This window comes from Oncorhynchus clarkii, unplaced genomic scaffold (assembly GCF_045791955.1).
Source record: "Oncorhynchus clarkii lewisi isolate Uvic-CL-2024 unplaced genomic scaffold, UVic_Ocla_1.0 unplaced_contig_13468_pilon_pilon, whole genome shotgun sequence".
In the NCBI taxonomy this organism is placed as follows: domain Eukaryota; kingdom Metazoa; phylum Chordata; class Actinopteri; order Salmoniformes; family Salmonidae; genus Oncorhynchus; species Oncorhynchus clarkii.
In genome coordinates this window covers 540,197-559,665 of record NW_027257940.1, presented here as the reverse complement: position 1 = coordinate 559,665, position 19,469 = coordinate 540,197, and the positions used below count along the sequence as shown (strand labels likewise).

Below are 19,469 nucleotides of genomic sequence, written 5' to 3'. Positions count from 1 at the left end.
CAGACAGCTAGCTGACTATGTTTATAAACTACAGAGGAACATTACTCCAGACAGCTAGCTGACTATGTTTATAAACTACAGAGGAACATTACTCCAGACAGCTAGCTGACTATGTTTATAAACTACAGAGGAACATTACTCCAGACAGCTAGCTGACTATGTTTATAAACTACAGAGGAACATTACTCCAGACAGCTAGCTGACTATGTTTATAAACTACAGAGGAACATTACTCCAGACAGCTAGCTGACTATGTTTATAAACTCAGGAGACCCTGTGGCCCCATCCGAGGACACCCCCGGACAGGGCCAAACAGAAAGGATATAACCCCACCCACTTTGCCAAAGCACAGCTCCCACACCACTAGAGGTATATCTTCAACCACCAACTTACCATCCTGAGACAAGGCTGAGTATAGCCCACAAAGACCTCCGCCACGGCACAACCCAGCTGAACCCAGCTGAACCCCACAATGAACCCCACAATGTCCAACCCAGCTGAACCCAGCTGAACCCCACAACTGAACCCAGCTGAACCCAGCTGAACCCCACAATGTCCAACCCAGCTGAACCCAGCTGAACCCCACAACTGAACCCAGCTGAACCCAGCTGAACCCCACAATGTCCAACCCAGCTTGAACCCAGCTGAACCCCACAACGTCCAACCCAGCTGAACCCAGCTGAACCCCACAACGTCCAACCCAGCTGAACCCAGCTGAACCCCACAACGTCCAACCCAGCTGAACCCCACAACGTCCAACCCAGCTGAACCCCACAACGTCCAACCCAGCTGAACCCAGCTGAACCCCACAACGTCCAACCCAGCCTTGAATCCGAATCTCACTGGAGTCTTCAGAACCGGTGGAACAGAAAATAACTAACGTGATGAACGTGTTAGATGTAACCTATCAAGGAGAAGGGTTCGGTTATTGATCTTGAGGAGAAGTCTTCGATGTGTAATGTGTTACTTCTCGTGTGGTTTTACAGCATCACAGGTTTAACCGAGAAGTTAAACAACTCTATCCATGACTTAATGTTCTGCGGTTATGGCTGGTGATGCCGATGAGCCAACAACCATTAAACGACCCTCCCCCCTCTAATGAGCCAACAACCACTAAAATAGACCCCCCCCCAATGAGCCAACAACCATTAAACCACCACTAAAATAGACCCCCCCCCCCCCCAAAAGAGCCAACAACCATTAAACCACCACTAAAATAGACCCCCCCCCCCCCCCCAATGAGCCAACAACCACTAAACCACCACTAAAATAGACCCCCCCCCCCAAAGAGCCAACAACCATTAAACCACCACTAAAATAGACCCCCCCCCCCCCAAAAGAGCCAACAACCATTAAACCACCACTAAAATAGACCCCCCCCCCCCCCCCCAATGAGCCACCAACCATTAAACCACCACTAAAATAGACCCCCCCCCCAAAAGAGCCAACAACCATTAAACCACCACTAAAATAGACCCCCCCCCCCCCAATGAGCCACCAACCATTAAACCACCACTAAAATAGACCCCCCCCCCCCCCAAAGAGCCAACAACCATTAAACCACCACTAAAATAGACCCCCCCCCCCCAAAAGAGCCAACAACCATTAAACCACCACTAAAATAGACCCCCTCCCCCCCAAAGAGCCAACAACCATTAAACCACCACTAAAATAGACCCCCCCCCCCCCCCCCAATGAGCCAACAACCATTAAAACACCACTAAAATAGACCCCCCCCCCCCAATGAGCCAACAACCATTAAAACACCACTAAATAGACCCCCCCCCCAATGAGCCAACAACCATTAAACGACCACTAAAATAGACCCCCCCCCCATATTAGATTTATAGACAGTACTATACAGTATAAATAAGAGTATATTAGATTTATAGACAGTACTATACAGTATAAATAACACTATTCGATTTCTAGACAGTACTATACAGTATAAATAGCACTATTATATTTATAGACAGTACTGTACAGTATAAATAACACTATTATATTTATAGACAGTACTGTACAGTATAAATAACAGTATTATATTTATAGACAGTACTGTACAGTATAAATAACACTATTATATTTATAGACAGTACTGTACAGTATAAATAACAGTATTATATTTATAGACAGTACTATACAGTATAAATAACAGTATTATATTTATAGACAGTACTGGACAGTTAAACTCAGTTCTGTGGACCTATAAGAGTGCATTAGTCCTGCTGACACCAATTAGCATTGGAGAGGTGGCGAGGACACGGTCGCTCGCTGTGTCTTTCACAGGAAGTGAACTGTGAAACTGAAGGCTTTATATTTAATCCGTCAGTATTGGGAGTTTTTTTTGCTCTGAGACCTCTCTCTCTCTCTCTCTCTGTCCTCTCTCTCTCTGCTCCCTTCATCACTCCAGGGTCATAGAGAGAGCAGAGAGAGTGAGGGGGAGTACAGAGAGGTCTTCACAGCTCTGAACGGACCACGACCGACCCACGGTCACTGTTTTTCTTTCTATCCACAAACACCCTTGGCTGTTTCTCTCCTGGAGCTCCTTTAGTGCCATTTAATATCAAGCAACACTTATGAAGTCCAGAATAAAACCCAAAAGTACAGTCATCCACTATCAATCTGTGCTCGGTGCTGCTGACCAGGACCAACCCTGCTTAGTAAGCCAGCAGTGGGATGCAGGGTGGTGGTGCTGCTGACCAGGACCAACCCTGCTTAGTAAGCCAGCAGTGGGATGCAGGGTGGTGGTGCTGCTGACCAGGACCCTGCTTAGTAAGCCAGCAGTGGGATGCAGGGTGGTGCTGCTGACCAGGACCCTGATTAGTAAGCCAGCAGTGGGATGCAGGGTGGTGGTGGTGCTGACCAGGACCCTGCTTAGTAAGCCAGCAGTGGGATGCAGGGTGGTGCTGCTGACCAGGACCCTGATTAGTAAGCCAGCAGTGGGATGCAAGGTGGTGGTGCTGCTGACCAGGACCCTGATTAGTAAGCCAGCAGTGGGATGCAGGGTGGTGGTGCTGCTGACCAGGACCCTGATTAGTAAGCCAGCAGTGGGATGCAGGGTGGTGGTGCTGCTGACCAGGACCCTGATTAGTAAGCCAGCAGTGGGATGCAGGGTGGTGGTGCTGCTGACCAGGACCCTGATTAGTAAGCCAGCAGTGGGATGCAGGGTGGTGGTGCTGCTGACCAGGACCCTGATTAGTAAGCCAGCAGTGGGATGCAGGGTGGTGGTGCTGCTGACCAGGACCCTGATTAGTAAGCCAGCAGTGGGATGCAGGGTGGTGGTGCTGCTGACCAGGACCCTGATTAGTAAGCCAGCAGTGGGATGCAGGGTGGTGGTGCTGCTGACCAGGACCCTGCTTAGTAAGCCAGCAGTGGGATGCAGGGTGGTGCTGCTGACCAGGACCCTGATTAGTAAGCCAGCAGTGGGATGCAGGGTGGTGGTGCTGCTGACCAGGACCCTGATTAGTAAGCCAGCAGTGGGATGCAGGGTGGTGCTGCTGCTGACCAGGACCCTGATTAGTAAGCCAGCAGTGGGATGCAGGGTGGTGCTGCTGACCAGGACCCTGATTAGTAAGCCAGCAGTGGGATGCAGGGTGGTGCTGCTGCTGACCAGGACCCTGATTAGTAAGCCAGCAGTGGGATGCAGGGTGGTGCTGCTGCTGACCAGGACCCTGATTAGTAAGCCAGCAGTGGGATGCAGGGTGGTGGTGCTGCTGACCAGGACCCTGATTAGTAAGCCAGCAGTGGGATGCAGGGTGGTGGTGCTGCTGACCAGGACCCTGATTAGTAAGCCAGCAGTGGGATGCAGGGTGGTGGTGCTGCTGACCAGGACCGGGACAATAGCAGGCAAAAGATGGGGACAATAGCAGGCAAAAGATGGGGACAATAGCAGGCAAAAGATGGGGACAATAGCAGGCAAAGATCGGGACAATAGCAGGCAAAAGATGGGGACAATAGCAGGCAAAAGATGGGGACAATAGCAGGCAAAAGATAGGGACAATAGCAGGCAAAGACCGGGACAATAGCAGGCAAAGATCGGGACAATAGCAGGCAAAGATCGGGACAATAGCAGGCAAAAGATAGGGACAATAGATAGGGACAATAGCAGGCAAAAGATAGGGACAATAGCAGGCAAAGATAGGGACAATAGCAGGCAAAGATAGGGACAATAGATAGGGACAATAGCAGGCAAAAGATAGGGACAATAGCAGGCAAAAGATAGGGACAATAGCAGGCAAAGATAGGGACAATAGCAGGCAAAGATCGGGACAATAGCAGGCAAAGACCGGGACAATAGATAGGGACAATAGATAGGGACAATAGCAGGCAAAGACCGGGACAATAGCAGGCAAAGATAGGGACAATAGCAGGCAAAGATCGGGACAATAGCAGGCAAAGATCGGGACAATAGATAGGGACAATAGCAGGCAAAGATAGGAACAATAGATAGGGACAATAGCAGGCAAAGATCGGGACAATAGCAGGCAAAGATCGGGACAATAGCAGGCAAAGATAGGGACAATAGCAGGCAAAGATCGGGACAATAGCAGGCAAAGACCGGGACAATAGATAGGGACAATAGCAAACAAAGATCGGGACAATAGCAGGCAAAGATCGGGACAATAGCAGGCAAAAGATAGGGACAATAGCAGGCAAAAGATAGGGACAATAGCAGGCAAAAGATAGGGACAATAGCAGGCAAAAGATAGGGACAATAGCAGGCAAAGACCGGGACAATAGCAGGCAAAGACCGGGACAATAGCAGGCAAAAGATAGGGACAATAGCAGGCAAAGACCGGGACAATAGCAGGCAAAGATCGGGACAATAGCAGGCAAAGACCGGGACAATAGCAGGCAAAGATCGGGAGATTGTGTTTGATGGTGTTTGATGACCATGGTGTTTGGTCGCCACGGTGATTGATGACCATGGTGTTTGATGACCATGGTGTTTGATGACCATGGTGTTTGATGACCATGGTGTTTGATGACCATGGTGTTTGATGACCATGGTGTTTGGTCGCCACGGTGATTGATGACCATGGTGATTGATCGCCACGGTGTTTGATCGCCACGGTGTTTGATCGCCATGGTGTTTGATCGCCATGGTGATTTCCTTAAAAATCCTCTGGATAAGAGCATCTGCTAAATAACTCAAAGGTTCAATGTTTCAACAAGAAGAAGAAGACAAAATGTCCCGTTCATTTACAAAACATTTGTTCTCGCATTTCATTTCCTTACACTGAATGTTCTCGTTTTTTTTTCTCTCTCTGTTTTGCAACACTACAAATGTTGTTCTGGACTTCCTAAGTTTTTTTTTGCTTGATATTAAATGACACGAAAGTAACTCCATATTCTCTCATGTCTGAAGACATATCGGGGGGGGGGAGTGGAGAAATTGATACTGGCTGAAATTAGAGCCTGGTGCGCGTAGCTATAGCCCCCGGCTCTCCTCTCAGTATCCAGGATATTGATTGAACGGTATCTGTGTGCTCCAAGGCTAGAGATGCATCACTTGGACCTGACTGCTAATTTGAAACCTCAGCCTCCATTAGGTCTTTTGACATTCAGCCCGATGCTGCTGCTGCTGTGAACGCTTTAACATCTCCTCTTAGTACAGTGATATATAACATCGCTGATGCTGTGAACGCTTTAACATCTCCTCTTAGTACAGTGATATAAAACATCACTGATGCTGTGAACACTTTAACATCTCCTCTTAGTACAGTGATATAAAACATCACTGATGCTGATGATGCTGTGAACACTTTAACATCTCCTCTTAGTACAGTGATATAAAACATCACTGATGCTGTGAACACTTTAACATCTCCTCTTAGTACAGTGATATAAAACATCACTGATGCTGTGAACACTTTAACATCTCCTCTTAGTACAGTGATATAAACATCACTGATGCTGCTGTGAACACTTTAACATCTCCTCTTAGTACAGTGATATAAAACATTACTGATGCTGTGAACACTTTAACATCTCCTCTTAGTACAGTGATATAAACATCACTGATGTTGTGAACACTTTAACATCTCCTCTTAGTACAGTGATATAAAACATCACTGATGCTGTGAACACTTTAACATCTCCTCTTAGTACAGTGATATAAAACATCGCTGATGCTGTGAACGCTTTAACATCTCCTCTTAGTACAGTGATATAAAACATCGCTGATGCTGTGAACACTTTAACATCTCCTCTTAGTACAATGATATAAAACATTGCTGATGCTGTGAACACTTTAACATCTCCTCTTAGTACAGTGATATAAAACATCACTGATGTTGTGAACACTTTAACATCTCCTCTTAGTACAGTGATATAAAACATCGCTGATGCTGTGAACACTTTAACATCTCCTCTTAGTACAGTGATATAAAACATCGCTGATGCTGTGAACACTTTAACATCTCCTCTTAGTACAGTGATATAAACATCACTGATGCTGTGAACACTTTAACATCTCCTCTTAGTACAGTGATATAAACCATCACTGATGCTGTGAACACTTTAACATCTCCTCTTAGTACAGTGATATAAAACATCAGTGATGCTGTGAACACTTTAACATCTCCTCTTAGTACAGTGATATAAAACATCGCTGATGCTGTGAACACTTTAACATCTCCTCTTAGTACAGTGATATAAAACATCGCTGATGCTGTGAACACTTTAACATCTCCTCTTAGTACAGTGATATAAAACATCGCTGATGCTGTGAACACTTTAACATCTCCTCTTAGTACAGTGATATAAAACATCGCTGATGCTGTGAACACTTTAACATCTCCTCTTAGTACAGTGATATAAAACATCGCTGATGCTGATGATGCTGTGAACACTTTAACATCTCCTCTTAGTACAGTGATATAAAACATCACTGATGCTGTGAACACTTTAACATCTCCTCTTAGTACAGTGATATAAAACATCGCTGATGCTGTGAACACTTTAACATCTCCTCTTAGTACAGTGATATAAAACATCACTGATGCTGGGTACACTTTAACATCTCCTCTTAGTACAGTGATATAAAACATCGCTGATGCTGTGAACACTTTAACATCTCCTCTTAGTACAGTGATATAAACATCACTGATGCTGTGAAGACTTTAACATCTCCTCTTAGTACAGTGATATAAAACATCACTGATGCTGTGAACACTTTAACATCTCCTCTTAGTACAGTGATATAAAACATCACTGATGCTGTGAACACTTTAACATCTCCTCTTAGTACAGTGATATAAAACATCACTGATGCTGTGAACACTTTAACATCTCCTCTTAGTACAGTGATATAAACATCACTGATGCTGTGAACACTTTAACATCTCCTCTTAGTACAGTGATATAAAACATCACTGATGCTGTGAACACTTTAACATCTCCTCTTAGTACAGTGATATAAAACATCGCTGATGCTGTGAAGACTTTAACATCTCCTCTTAGTACAGTGATATAAAACATCGCTGATGCTGTGAACGCTTTAACATCTCCTCTTAGTACAGTGATATAAAACATCGCTGATGCTGTGAACACTTTAACATCTCCTCTTAGTACAGTGATATAAAACATCACTGATGCGTGAACACTTTAACATCTCCTCTTAGTACAGTGATATAAACATCACTGATGTTGTGAACACTTTAACATCTCCTCTTAGTACAGTGATATAAAACATCACTGATGCTGTGAACACTTTAACATCTCCTCTTAGTACAGTGATATAAAACATCGCTGATGCTGTGAACGCTTTAACATCTCCTCTTAGTACAGTGATATAAAACATCGCTGATGCTGTGAACACTTTAACATCTCCTCTTAGTACAGTGATATAAACATCACTGATGCTGTGAACACTTTAACATCTCCTCTTAGTACAGTGATATAAAACATCACTGATGCTGTGAACACTTTAACATCTCCTCTTAGTACAGTGATATAAAACATCACTGATGCTGTGAACACTTTAACATCTCCTCTTAGTACAGTGATATAAAACATCAGTGATGCTGTGAACACTTTAACATCTCCTCTTAGTACAGTGATATAAAACATCGCTGATGCTGTGAACACTTTAACATCTCTTAGTACAGTGATATAAAACATCGCTGATGCTGTGAACACTTTAACATCTCCTCTTAGTACAGTGATATAAAACATCGCTGATGCTGTGAACACTTTAACATCTCCTCTTAGTACAGTGATATAAAACATCGCTGATGCTGATGATGCTGTGAACACTTTAACATCTCCTCTTAGTACAGTGATATAAAACATCACTGATGCTGTGAACACTTTAACATCTCCTCTTAGTACAGTGATATAAAACATCGCTGATGCTGTGAACACTTTAACATCTCCTCTTAGTACAGTGATATAAAACATCACTGATGCTGGGTACACTTTAACATCTCCTCTTAGTACAGTGATATAAAACATTGCTGATGCTGTGAACACTTTAACATCTCCTCTTAGTACAGTGATATAAACATCACTGATGCTGTGAAGACTTTAACATCTCCTCTTAGTACAGTGATATAAAACATCACTGATGCTGTGAACACTTTAACATCTCCTCTTAGTACAGTGATATAAAACATCACTGATGCTGTGAACACTTTAACATCTCCTCTTAGTACAGTGATATAAAACATCACTGATGCTGTGAACACTTTAACATCTCCTCTTAGTACAGTGATATAAACATCACTGATGCTGTGAACACTTTAACATCTCCTCTTAGTACAGTGATATAAAACATCGCTGATGCTGTGAACACTTTAACATCTCCTCTTAGTACAGTGATATAAAACATCGCTGATGCCGATGATGCTGTGAACACTTTAACATCTCCTCTTAGTACAGTGATATAAAACATCGCTGATGCTGTGAAGACTTTAACATCTCCTCTTAGTACAGTGATATAAAACATCGCTGATGCTGTGAACACTTTAACATCTCCTCTTAGTACAGTGATATAAAACATCGCTGATGCTGTGAACACTTTAACATCTCCTCTTAGTACAGTGATATAAAACATCACTGATGCGTGAACACTTTAACATCTCCTCTTAGTACAGTGATATAAAACATCGCTGATGCTGTGAACACTTTAACATCTCCTCTTAGTACAGTGATATAAAACATCACTGATGCTGTGAACACTTTAACATCTCCTCTTAGTACAGTGATATAAAACATCACTGATGATGCTGTGAACACTTTAACATCTCCTCTTAGTACAGTGATATAAAACATCACTGATGTTGTGAACACTTTAACATCTCCTCTTAGTACAGTGATATAAAACATCGCTGATGCTGTGAACACTTTAACATCTCCTCTTAGTACAGTGATATAAAACATCGCTGATGCTGATGATGCTGGGAACACTTTAACATCTCCTCTTAGTACAGTGATATAAAACATCGCTGATGCTGATGATGCTGGGAACACTTTAACATCTCCTCTTAGTACAGTGATATAAAACATCACTGATGCTGTGAACACTTTAACATCTCCTCTTAGTACAGTGATATAAAACATCGCTGATGCTGATGATGCTGGGAACACTTTAACATCTCCTCTTAGTACAGTGATATAAAACATCGCTGATGCTGTGAACACTTTAACATCTCCTCTTAGTACAGTGATATAAAACATCGCTGATGCTGATGATGCTGTGAACACTTTAACATCTCCTCTTAGTACAGTGATATAAAACATCACTGATGCTAGGTTGATATATATATATATATATATATATACTAATCACTGATGCTAGGTTGATATATATATATATATATATATATATATACTAATCACTGATGCTAGGTTGATATATATACTACTCACTGATGCTAGGCTGATATATATATATATATATATATTTAGTATATATATATATATATATATGTATATATATATATATATATATATATATACTAAACACTAATCAGTGACATTACTCCTTGTCTCCGGTGCTTCTTCTGCAGTCGTAGTGCTCTGGTTTCATCTTTCCTCACATCCAGCAATGTCAGTGATTCATGTTGATTCACGGAGAGAAGTTGAGGCAAGCCGAGTTAAGAGTTGAGTTAAAGTTGAAATTGAGAACCCTGCTGAGTCTATACCGTGAAGTGATGATATCCTGCTGCGGGGCTTGTAGCAATTCTGCCTGAGCTTTAGCCAGCTGAAGATCAGTTGGCTTGAACACATACTTATCTGGGACCAGGCGAATGGCTTATTGCAGTGGTCTTAAACTCGTGGTTTACGATCCGCAACTGGCCAGTGAGCTGATTTAACGTGGCCCTCAGTTGACTTAATGAATGTGGCACTATTGCTTCTGATCAACTTCCTGTTTCTCTGTCTCCTCCCCCTCTACAGTGAAGCCCCTCCCCCTGTCGCCCCTGTTGCCTCAGTTGTCCACGTTGACGGCCAGGGGCGGGGCCTTGGGAGGTGGTGTGTCTAGGGAGGCGTTGGAGCTGAGGGTCCGTGAGGTGGAAGAGGAGAACCAACTTCTCCGCCGTGAACTCAGCCGACCCCCCCGGAGCCCTGCTGGCCCTGCTCCACATCACACCAATCACCGCGGCAACCAGAGCAAGACTCACTCGGAGGAGGGAACAGGGGACAACGAGGCGGGGCTTAAAGCTGGCTCCCCGGGCAACAGGTCAGACTGTGTGCAGCAGCCAGCGGTAGACAAGTGTGAGGTGAGTTACACTAGGAGGAGATAAGATAAGACTGGTAGACTAGTGTCAGGTGAGTTACACTAGGAGGAGATAAGACTGGTAGACTAGTGTCAGGTGAGTTACACTAGGAGGAGATAAGATAAGACTGGTAGACTAGTGTGAGGTGAGTTACACTAGGAGGAGATAAGACTGGTAGATTAGTGTCAGGTGAGTTACACTAGGAGGAGATAAGATAAGACTGGTAGACTAGTGTCAGGTGAGTTACACTAGGAGGAGATAAGACTGGTAGACTAGTGTCAGGTGAGTTACACTAGGAGGAGATAAGACTGGTAGACTAGTGTGAGGTGAGTTACACTAGGAGGAGATAAGACTGGTAGACTAGTGTCAGGTGAGTTACACTAGGAGGAGATAAGATAAGACTGGTAGACTAGTGTGAGGTGAGTTACACTAGGAGGAGATAAGACTGGTAGATTAGTGTCAGGTGAGTTACACTAGGAGGAGAGAAGATAAGATAAGACTGGTAGACTAGTGTCAGGTGAGTTACACTAGGAGGAGATAAGACTGGTAGACTAGTGTCAGGTGAGTTACACTAGGAGGAGATAAGACTGGTAGACTAGTGTCAGGTGAGTTACACTAGGAGGAGATAAGACTGGTAGACTAGTGTCAGGTGAGTTACACTAGGAGGAGATAAGACTGGTAGACTAGTGTCAGGTGAGTTACACTAGGAGGAGATAAGACTGGTAGACTAGTGTCAGGTGAGTTACACTAGGAGGAGATAAGACTGGTAGACTAGTGTCAGGTGAGTTACACTAGGATGAGATAAGACTGGTAGACTAGTGTCAGGTGAGTTACACTAGGAGGAGATAAGACTGGTAGACTAGTGTCAGGTGAGTTACACTAGGAGGAGATAAGACTGGTAGACTAGTGTCAGGTGAGTTACACTAGGAGGAGATAAGACTGGTAGATTAGTGTCAGGTGAGTTACACTAGGAGGAGATAAGACTGGTAGGTGAGTTACACTAGGAGGAGATAAGACTGGTAGACTAGTGTCAGTTGAGTTACACTATGAGGAGATAAGATAAGACTGGTAGACTAGTGTCAGGTGAGTTACACTAGGATGAGATAAGACTGGTAGACTAGTGTCAGGTGAGTTACACTTGGAGGAGATAAGACTGGTAGACTAGTGTGAGGTGAGTTACACTAGGAGGAGATAAGACTGGTAGACTAGTGTCAGGTGAGTTACACTAGGAGGAGATAAGACTGGTAGACTAGTGTCAGGTGAGTTACACTAGGAGGAGATAAGATAAGACTGGTAGACTAGTGTCAGGTGAGTTACACTAGGATGAGATAAGACTGGTAGACTAGTGTCAGGTGAGTTACACTAGGATGAGATAAGACTGGTAGACTAGTGTCAGGTGAGTTACACTAGGAGGAGTTAAGACTGGTAGATTAGTGTCAGGTGAGTTACACTAGGAGGAGATAAGACTGGTAGGTGAGTTACACTAGGAGGAGATAAGACTGGTAGACTAGTGTCAGTTGAGTTACACTATGAGGAGATAAGACTGGTAGACTAGTGTCAGGTGAGTTACACTAGGAGGAGATAAGACTGGTAGACTAGTGTCAGGTGAGTTACACTAGGAGGAGTGTTTGCCCCTCCTACAGTTGATCCTGACAGTACTGTGTACGTGGGTAATGCACCAGTATTAATGTGGTGTTAGCCCCTCCTACAGTTGATCCTGACAGTACTGTGTACGTGGGTATTGATTCTCTACCACAGTAATGCACCAGTAATGTGACCTTCAGCACTGCATATAGTCCCTTCGTGTTATACCTCCACCTAAGGTCTTCCAAACATCTAACCACCTTTCTATTTCATATATTCACTAATCTACTTTTTAAAATTTTATTTTGTCAATTACCAGAGTTCATACATTTTCATACTGGTCAGTCTTGGATAAATTGTCAAAGACTTCAGTCACCCAGGTTATAGCCTGTTCTCTCTGCTACCTCACGGCAAGCGGTACCGGAGCGTCAAGTCTAGGACCAAGTCGGCTCCTTAAACAGCCTCTACCCCCCAAGCCATAGCCTGTTCTCTCTGCTACCTCACGGCAAGCGGTACCGGAGAACCAAGTCTAGGACCAAGTCGGCTCCTTAAACAGCCTCTACCCCCCCAAGCCATAGCCTGTTCTCTCTGCTACCTCACGGCAAGCGGTACCGGAGCGTCTAGGACTAAGTCGGCTCCTTAAACAGCCTCTACCCCCCCAAGTCTAGGACCAAGTCGGCTCCTTAAACAGCCTCTACCCCCCCAGCCATAGCCTGTTCTCTTTGCTACCTCACGGCAAGCGGTACCGGAGAACCAAGTCTAGGACCAAGTCGGCTCCTTAAACAGCCTCTACCCCCCCAAGCCATAGCCTGTTCTCTCTGCTACCTCACGGAAAGCTGTACTGGAGGACCAAGTCGGCTCCTTAAACAGCCTCTACCCCCCAGCCATACGACTGCTGAACAGTTAATCAAATGGCCACCCAGACTATTTATTTATTAAAGCCTGGCCATATTAAATACTGTGATATTATGGCTACTCTCATTAAGTGTCTGTCTGTCAGGTCATTCTAACAGCAGGTTTGTTGGAGGGTCTTTAGTACTGTGATGTCACAGTAAATCTCTTCAATATGCCCTCTGTTGTGTCTATACATTATACCCATTTCAGACACGTTCATCACTAGCAAGGCTCTGACAAAGGGCATGATGGGTATTACCAGCTGCACTGTGCTTTGAGTAGTCCTTATTGGTCCATCTCTTCTGTCCTTATTGGCCCATCTCTACTGTCCTGATTGGTCCATCTCTACTGCCCTTATTGGTCCATCTCTACTGTCCTTATTGGCCCATCTCTACTGTCCTGATTGGTCCATCTCTACTGTCCTTATTGGTCAATCTCTACTGTCCTTATTGGTCCATCTCTACTGTCCTGATTGGCCCATCTCTACTGTCCTTATTGGCCCATCTCTACTGTCCTGAATGGCCCATCTCTACTGTCCTGATTGGTCCATATCTACTGTCCTCAGCCAGCCTGTCTGTGACCACTGTCTGTGTTTGTAGAGAAGACCATAGATAATGAACTAACAGGCTAACAGTGTGTGTTTGTAGAGAAGACCATAGATAATGAACTAACAGAGTTTGTAGAGAAGACTAGATAATGAACTAACAGGCTAACAGTGTGTGTTTGTAGAGAAGACTATAGATAATGAACTAACAGAGTTTGCAGAGAAGACCGTAGATAATGAACAAACAGGCTAACAGTGTGTGTTTGTAGAGAAGACCGTAGATAATGAACTAACAGGCTAACAGTGTGTGTTTGTAGAGAAGACCGTAGATAATGAACTAACAGGCTGACAGTGTGTGTTTGTAGAGAAGACCGTAGATAATGAACTAACAGGCTAACAGTGTGTGTTTGTAGAGAAGACCGTAGATAATGAACTAACAGGCTAACAGTGTGTGTTTGTAGAGAAGACCGTAGATAATGAACTAACAGGCTGACAGTGTGTGTTTGTAGAGAAGACCGTAGATAATGAACTAACAGGCTAACAGTGTGTGTTTGTAGAGAAGACCGTAGATAATGAACTAACAGGCTGACAGTGTGTGTTTGTAGAGAAGACCGTAGATAATGAACTAACAGGCTAACAGTGTGTGTTTGTAGAGAAGACTATAGATAATTAACTAACAGGCTAACAGTGTGTGTTTGTAGAGAAGACCGTAGATAATGAACTAACAGGCTAACAGTGTGTGTTTGTAGAGAAGACCGTAGATAATGAACTAACAGGCTAACAGTGTGTGTTTGTAGAGAAGACTATAGATAATGAACTAACAGGCTAACAGTGTGTGTTTGTAGAGAAGACTATAGATAATGAACTAACAGAGTTTGTAGAGAAGGACCAGAGATGTTTTATTTATTTGAGAGATGAAACTATGAGGACCCTGTCTTAGTCACTCCTCCTCCCAGCTTTACAACGACCCTCTGATTGGGTGATAACACCCTACTACAGGCATTTAGAGAATCAATTATTTGAGGAGAGACTGAATAAATGATTTGAGAAGAGGGGAGAGACGGAAGAAAGGATTTAAGAAGAGAGGAGAGATGGAAGAAAGGATTTAAGAAGAGAGGAGAGATGGAAGAAATGATTTGAGGAGAGACGGAAGAAAGGATTTAAGAAGAGAGGAGAGACGGAAGAAAGAATTTATGAAGAGAGGAGAGACGGAAGAAAGGATTTAAGAAGAGAGGAGAGATGGAAGAAAGGATTTAAGAAGAGAGGAGAGATGGAAGAAATGATTTAAGAAGAGAGGAGAGATGGAAGAAATGATTTAAGAAGAGAGGAGAGATGCTGGAACAGGCTGTAGAAACTCTTCTTTCACATCAGTAGAAATGAGACTGAAATGGACTTAAGTTGGATTCATTTAGGAGTCAGATAAGAGTCAGTTAGGAGTCATATAAGAGTCATTTAGGAGTCATATAAGAGTCATATAAGGTTGCCAAATATATGAATCTTTCAACTCAACAGGACAACAGGAGCAGTGCTGTGCATTTAGACTCCCTGTTGATGTGTGTGTTGCTCCTCTCCGTCTCGTCGTTACCATTGTTTTTACCGTTCTACGGACTCCGCAGCAGATTGATGCCCAACAGTAGACGTAAGGCCCAACAGTAGACTGAGACCCAGCAGTAGACTGAGGCCCAACAGTAGACTGAGGCCCAACAGTAGACTGAGGCCCAGCAGTAGACTGAGGCCCAGCAGTAGACTGAGGCCCAGCAGTAGACTGAGGCCCAGCAGTAGACTGAGGCCCAACAGTAGACTGAGGCCCAACAGTAGACTGAGGCCCAGCAGTAGACTGAGACCCAGCAGCAGATTGATGCCCAACAGTAGACGTGAGGCCCGACAGTAGACGTGAGGCCCGACAGTAGAGGTGAGGCCCGACAGTAGAGGTGAGGCCCGACAGTAGAGGTGAGGCCCGACAGTAGAGGTGAGGCCCAGCAGTAGACGCGAGGCCCAACAGTAGACGCGAGGCCCAACAGTAGATGCGAGGCCCAACGGTAGATGCGAGGCCCAACAGTAGACGCGAGGCCCAACAGTAGATGTGAGGCCCAACTGACGCCCAACAGTAGACTGAGGCCCAGCAGTAGACGTGAGGCCCAACTGACGCCCAGCAGTAGACGCGAGGCCCAACAATAGACGTGAGGCCCAACAGTAGACGTGAGGCCCAGCGGTAGACGTGAGGCCCAGCGGTAGACGTGAGGCCCAGCGGTAGACGCGAGGCCCAGCGGTAGACGCGAGGCCCAGCAGTAGACGCGAGGCCCAACAGTAGACGCGAGGCCCAACAGTAGATGTGAGGCCCAACTGATGCCCAACAGTAGACTGAGGCCCAGCAGTAGACGTGAGGCCCAACTGACGCCCAACAGTAGACGTGAGGCCCAGCAGTAGACGTGAGGCCCAGCAGTAGACGCGAGGCCCAACAGTAGACGATGCTAATGTCAGCTAGCTAAGTTACTGTTGTCCCCTCGATCTCAGTTAGCTGGCTAACGTTATACTGCGTCTAAAGTCAATCTGGCGTCATCACAACGATGACAAAATGTTTTTCCTACCAATGATTTGACTCCTTTTTAGAAATATCCTTGTATTTCCCAAGCAGCCCTGTAATGCAGTTTTGTTTAAATCTTCATCCGCGTCAAGACAATAGCATTGAGGACAACACTCAGTCCTGAAACGAATGTTCAATACAATACTGTGACCAAATGTACAACCCCCCATGTATAAAGGGCTTTAGCCTCGTGCTAACTGATTGGTTCCTAGAGGGCAGTAGATGAATAACCCTGGGCTTGATCTAGTCCACATACTGTATTCTTCCCCTGGTGCTACTATATAGTGGGTTCTAATGTGGGATTTAGTCTTGATGTGGGATAAACACTATTCCCTCTGAAATAATTGCCTAACTAAATGGTGCTTAGTGTTCAGAGACATGTGATAAGGGGTTCTGTTACTGCTACAAGCAGAGGACAAATCATGTTGGACTTTGTAGAAAATAATATTATTTTCTCTCTGTCTCTCTCTCTCTCTCCCTCCCGCTCTCTCTACCTACCTCGATCTCTCTCTCTCTCTCTTCCGTTCTGTCTCTCTCTCTCTCTCTCTCTCTCTGTCTCTCTCTCTCTCTCTGTGTATCTCTCTCTCTCTCTCTCTCTGTCTCTCTCTCTCTCTCTCTCTCTCTCTCTCTCTCTCTGTCCCTCCCCCCTCTTTCTCTCTCTCTCTCTCTCTCTCTCTCTCTCTCTCTCTCTCTCTCTGTCCCTCCCCCCTCTTTCTCTCTCTCTCTCTCTCTCTCTCTCTCTCTCTCTCTCTCTCTCTCTCTCTCTCTCTCTCTCTCTCTCTCTCTCCCCCTCTCTTCCCTCTCTCTCTCTCCCCCGCTGTCTCTCTCTTCCGTTCTCTCTCTCTCCTCTCAGACCATTCACGTGGCCATCGTGTGTGCCGGGTACAACGCCAGTCGTGATGTGGTGACACTCGTCAAGTCAGTCCTTTTTCACAGGTAGGTACACACACACACACACACACACACACACACACACACAGCTGGGCCTGTCTGCAGCCCTCTTCTCTCAGCAGTCTGAATATGCTGCCGCCTACTCTCGGTTGCATGGCAACGCCACCACCTCAGTGAACCCCCTAGCTCTGTGTGTGTGTGTGCGTGCGCGTGTGCGTGCGTGTGCGTGCGTGAGATTTTATTGTAAATAAGAACAGAATACATTTCTAAACACTTCTACCTTAACTACAGGATGGGTGTCCCTAAACCGGTGCGGTTGTTGCTAACGTGACTAGAATGATGTTGTAAACAACAGCCAACTTTCCGGGACATAGACATGTCTCATACGAGCAGAAAGCTTAACATTCTTGTTAATCTAACTGCACTGTCCAATTTACAGTAGCTATTACAGTGAACAAATACCATGTTATTGTTTGAGGAGAGTCCACAACAACAAAGCACTTTTATCACATCAACTGGTTTGACACATTCACCTCTGAAGGTAAATAATGTACTTATATTCAGTAATCTGGCTCTGATTTGTCATCCTGACGGTCCCAGAGATAAAACGTAGCACAGTTTTGCTTGATAAAAACAATTTTTAATGTTCAAATGTAGGGAACTGGGTTCTACAGTTTGATGTATTAGTTAGTGGATCAGACACGTTGTTATTCTGTGTGGATCAGACACATTGTTATTCTGTGTGGATCAGACACGTTGTTATTCTGTGTGGATCAGACACGCTGTTATTCTGTGTGGATCAGACACGTTGTTATTCTGTGTGGATCAGACACGTTGTTATTCTGTGTGGATCAGACACATTGTTATTCTGTGTGGATCAGACACGTTGTTATTCTGTGTGGATAAGACACATTGTTATTCTGTGTGGATCAGACACATTGTTATTCTGTGTGGATCAGACACGTTGTTATTCTGTGTGGATCAGACACATTGTTATTCTGTGTGGATCAGACACGTTGTTATTCTGTGTGGATCAGACACATTGTTATTCTGTGTGGATCAGACACATTGTTATTCTGTGTGGATCAGACACGTTGTTATTCTGTGTGGATCAGACACGTTGTTATTCTGTGTGAATCAGACACGTTGTTATTCTGTGTGGATCAGACACGTTGTTATTCTGTGTGGATCAGACACCTTGTTATTCTGTGTGGATCAGACACGTTGTTATTCTGTGTGGATAAGACACGTTGTTATTCTGTGTGGATCAGACACGTTGTTATTCTGTGTGGATCAGACACATTGTTATTCTGTGTGGATCAGACACGTTGTTATTCTGTGTGGATCAGACACATTGTTATTCTGTGTGGATCAGACACGTTGTTATTCTGTGTGGATAAGACACGTTGTTATTCTGTGTGGATCAGACACATTGTTATTCTGCGTGGATCAGACACATTGTTATTCTGTGTGGATCAGACACATTGTTATTCTGTGTGGATCAGACACATTGTTATTCTGTGTGGATCAGACACATTGTTATTCTGTGTGGATCAGACACATTGTTATTCTGTGTGGATCAGACACGTTGTTATTCTGTGTGGATAAGACACGTTGTTATTCTGTGTGGATCAGACACGTTGTTATTCTGCGTGGATCAGACACATTGTTATTCTGTGTGGATCAGACACATTGTTATTCTGTGTGGATCAGACACATTGTTATTCTGTGTGGATCAGACACATTGTTATTCTGTGTGGATCAGACACATTGTTATTCTGTGTGGATGAGACACGCTGTTATTCTGTGTGGATCAGACACATTGTTGTTCTGCGTGGATCAGACACATTGTTATTCTGTGTGGATCAGACACATTGTTATTCTGTGTGGATCAGACACATTGTTATTCTGTGTGGATCAGACACATTGTTATTCTGTGTGGATCAGACACATTGTTATTCTGTGTGGATCAGACACATTGTTATTCTGTGTGGATGAGACACGCTGTTATTCTGTGTGGATCAGACACATTGTTATTCTGTGTGGATCAGACACATTGTTATTCTGTGTGGATCAGACACATTGTTATTCTGTGTGGATCACACACATTGTTATTCTGTGTGGTTCAGACACATTGTTATTCTGCGTGGATCAGACACATTGTTATTCTGTGTGGATCAGACACGTTGTTATTCTGTGTGGATCAGACACGTTGTTATTCTGTGTGGATCAGACACATTGTTATTCT

The 19,469-nt window shown here is 44.3% G+C and overlaps 1 protein-coding gene across 2 annotated transcripts in view; it reads left to right on the top strand.

The window, feature by feature from the left end:
* The window catches only part of LOC139394124 (xylosyl- and glucuronyltransferase LARGE1), a 153,088-nt gene that overhangs the window by 62,951 nt on the left and 70,668 nt on the right, over positions 1–19,469 (top strand). For both annotated transcript variants that reach the window (XR_011629803.1, XM_071142155.1), the window contains exons 3-4: positions 10,405–10,727; positions 17,184–17,266. Coding sequence is in view for 1 of the 2 variants with exons in the window: in XM_071142155.1 (XP_070998256.1) it covers positions 10,405–10,727; positions 17,184–17,266 (406 nt within the window). In the remaining variant the exon portion in view is untranslated. The remainder of the gene's footprint in view (positions 1–10,404; positions 10,728–17,183; positions 17,267–19,469) is intronic.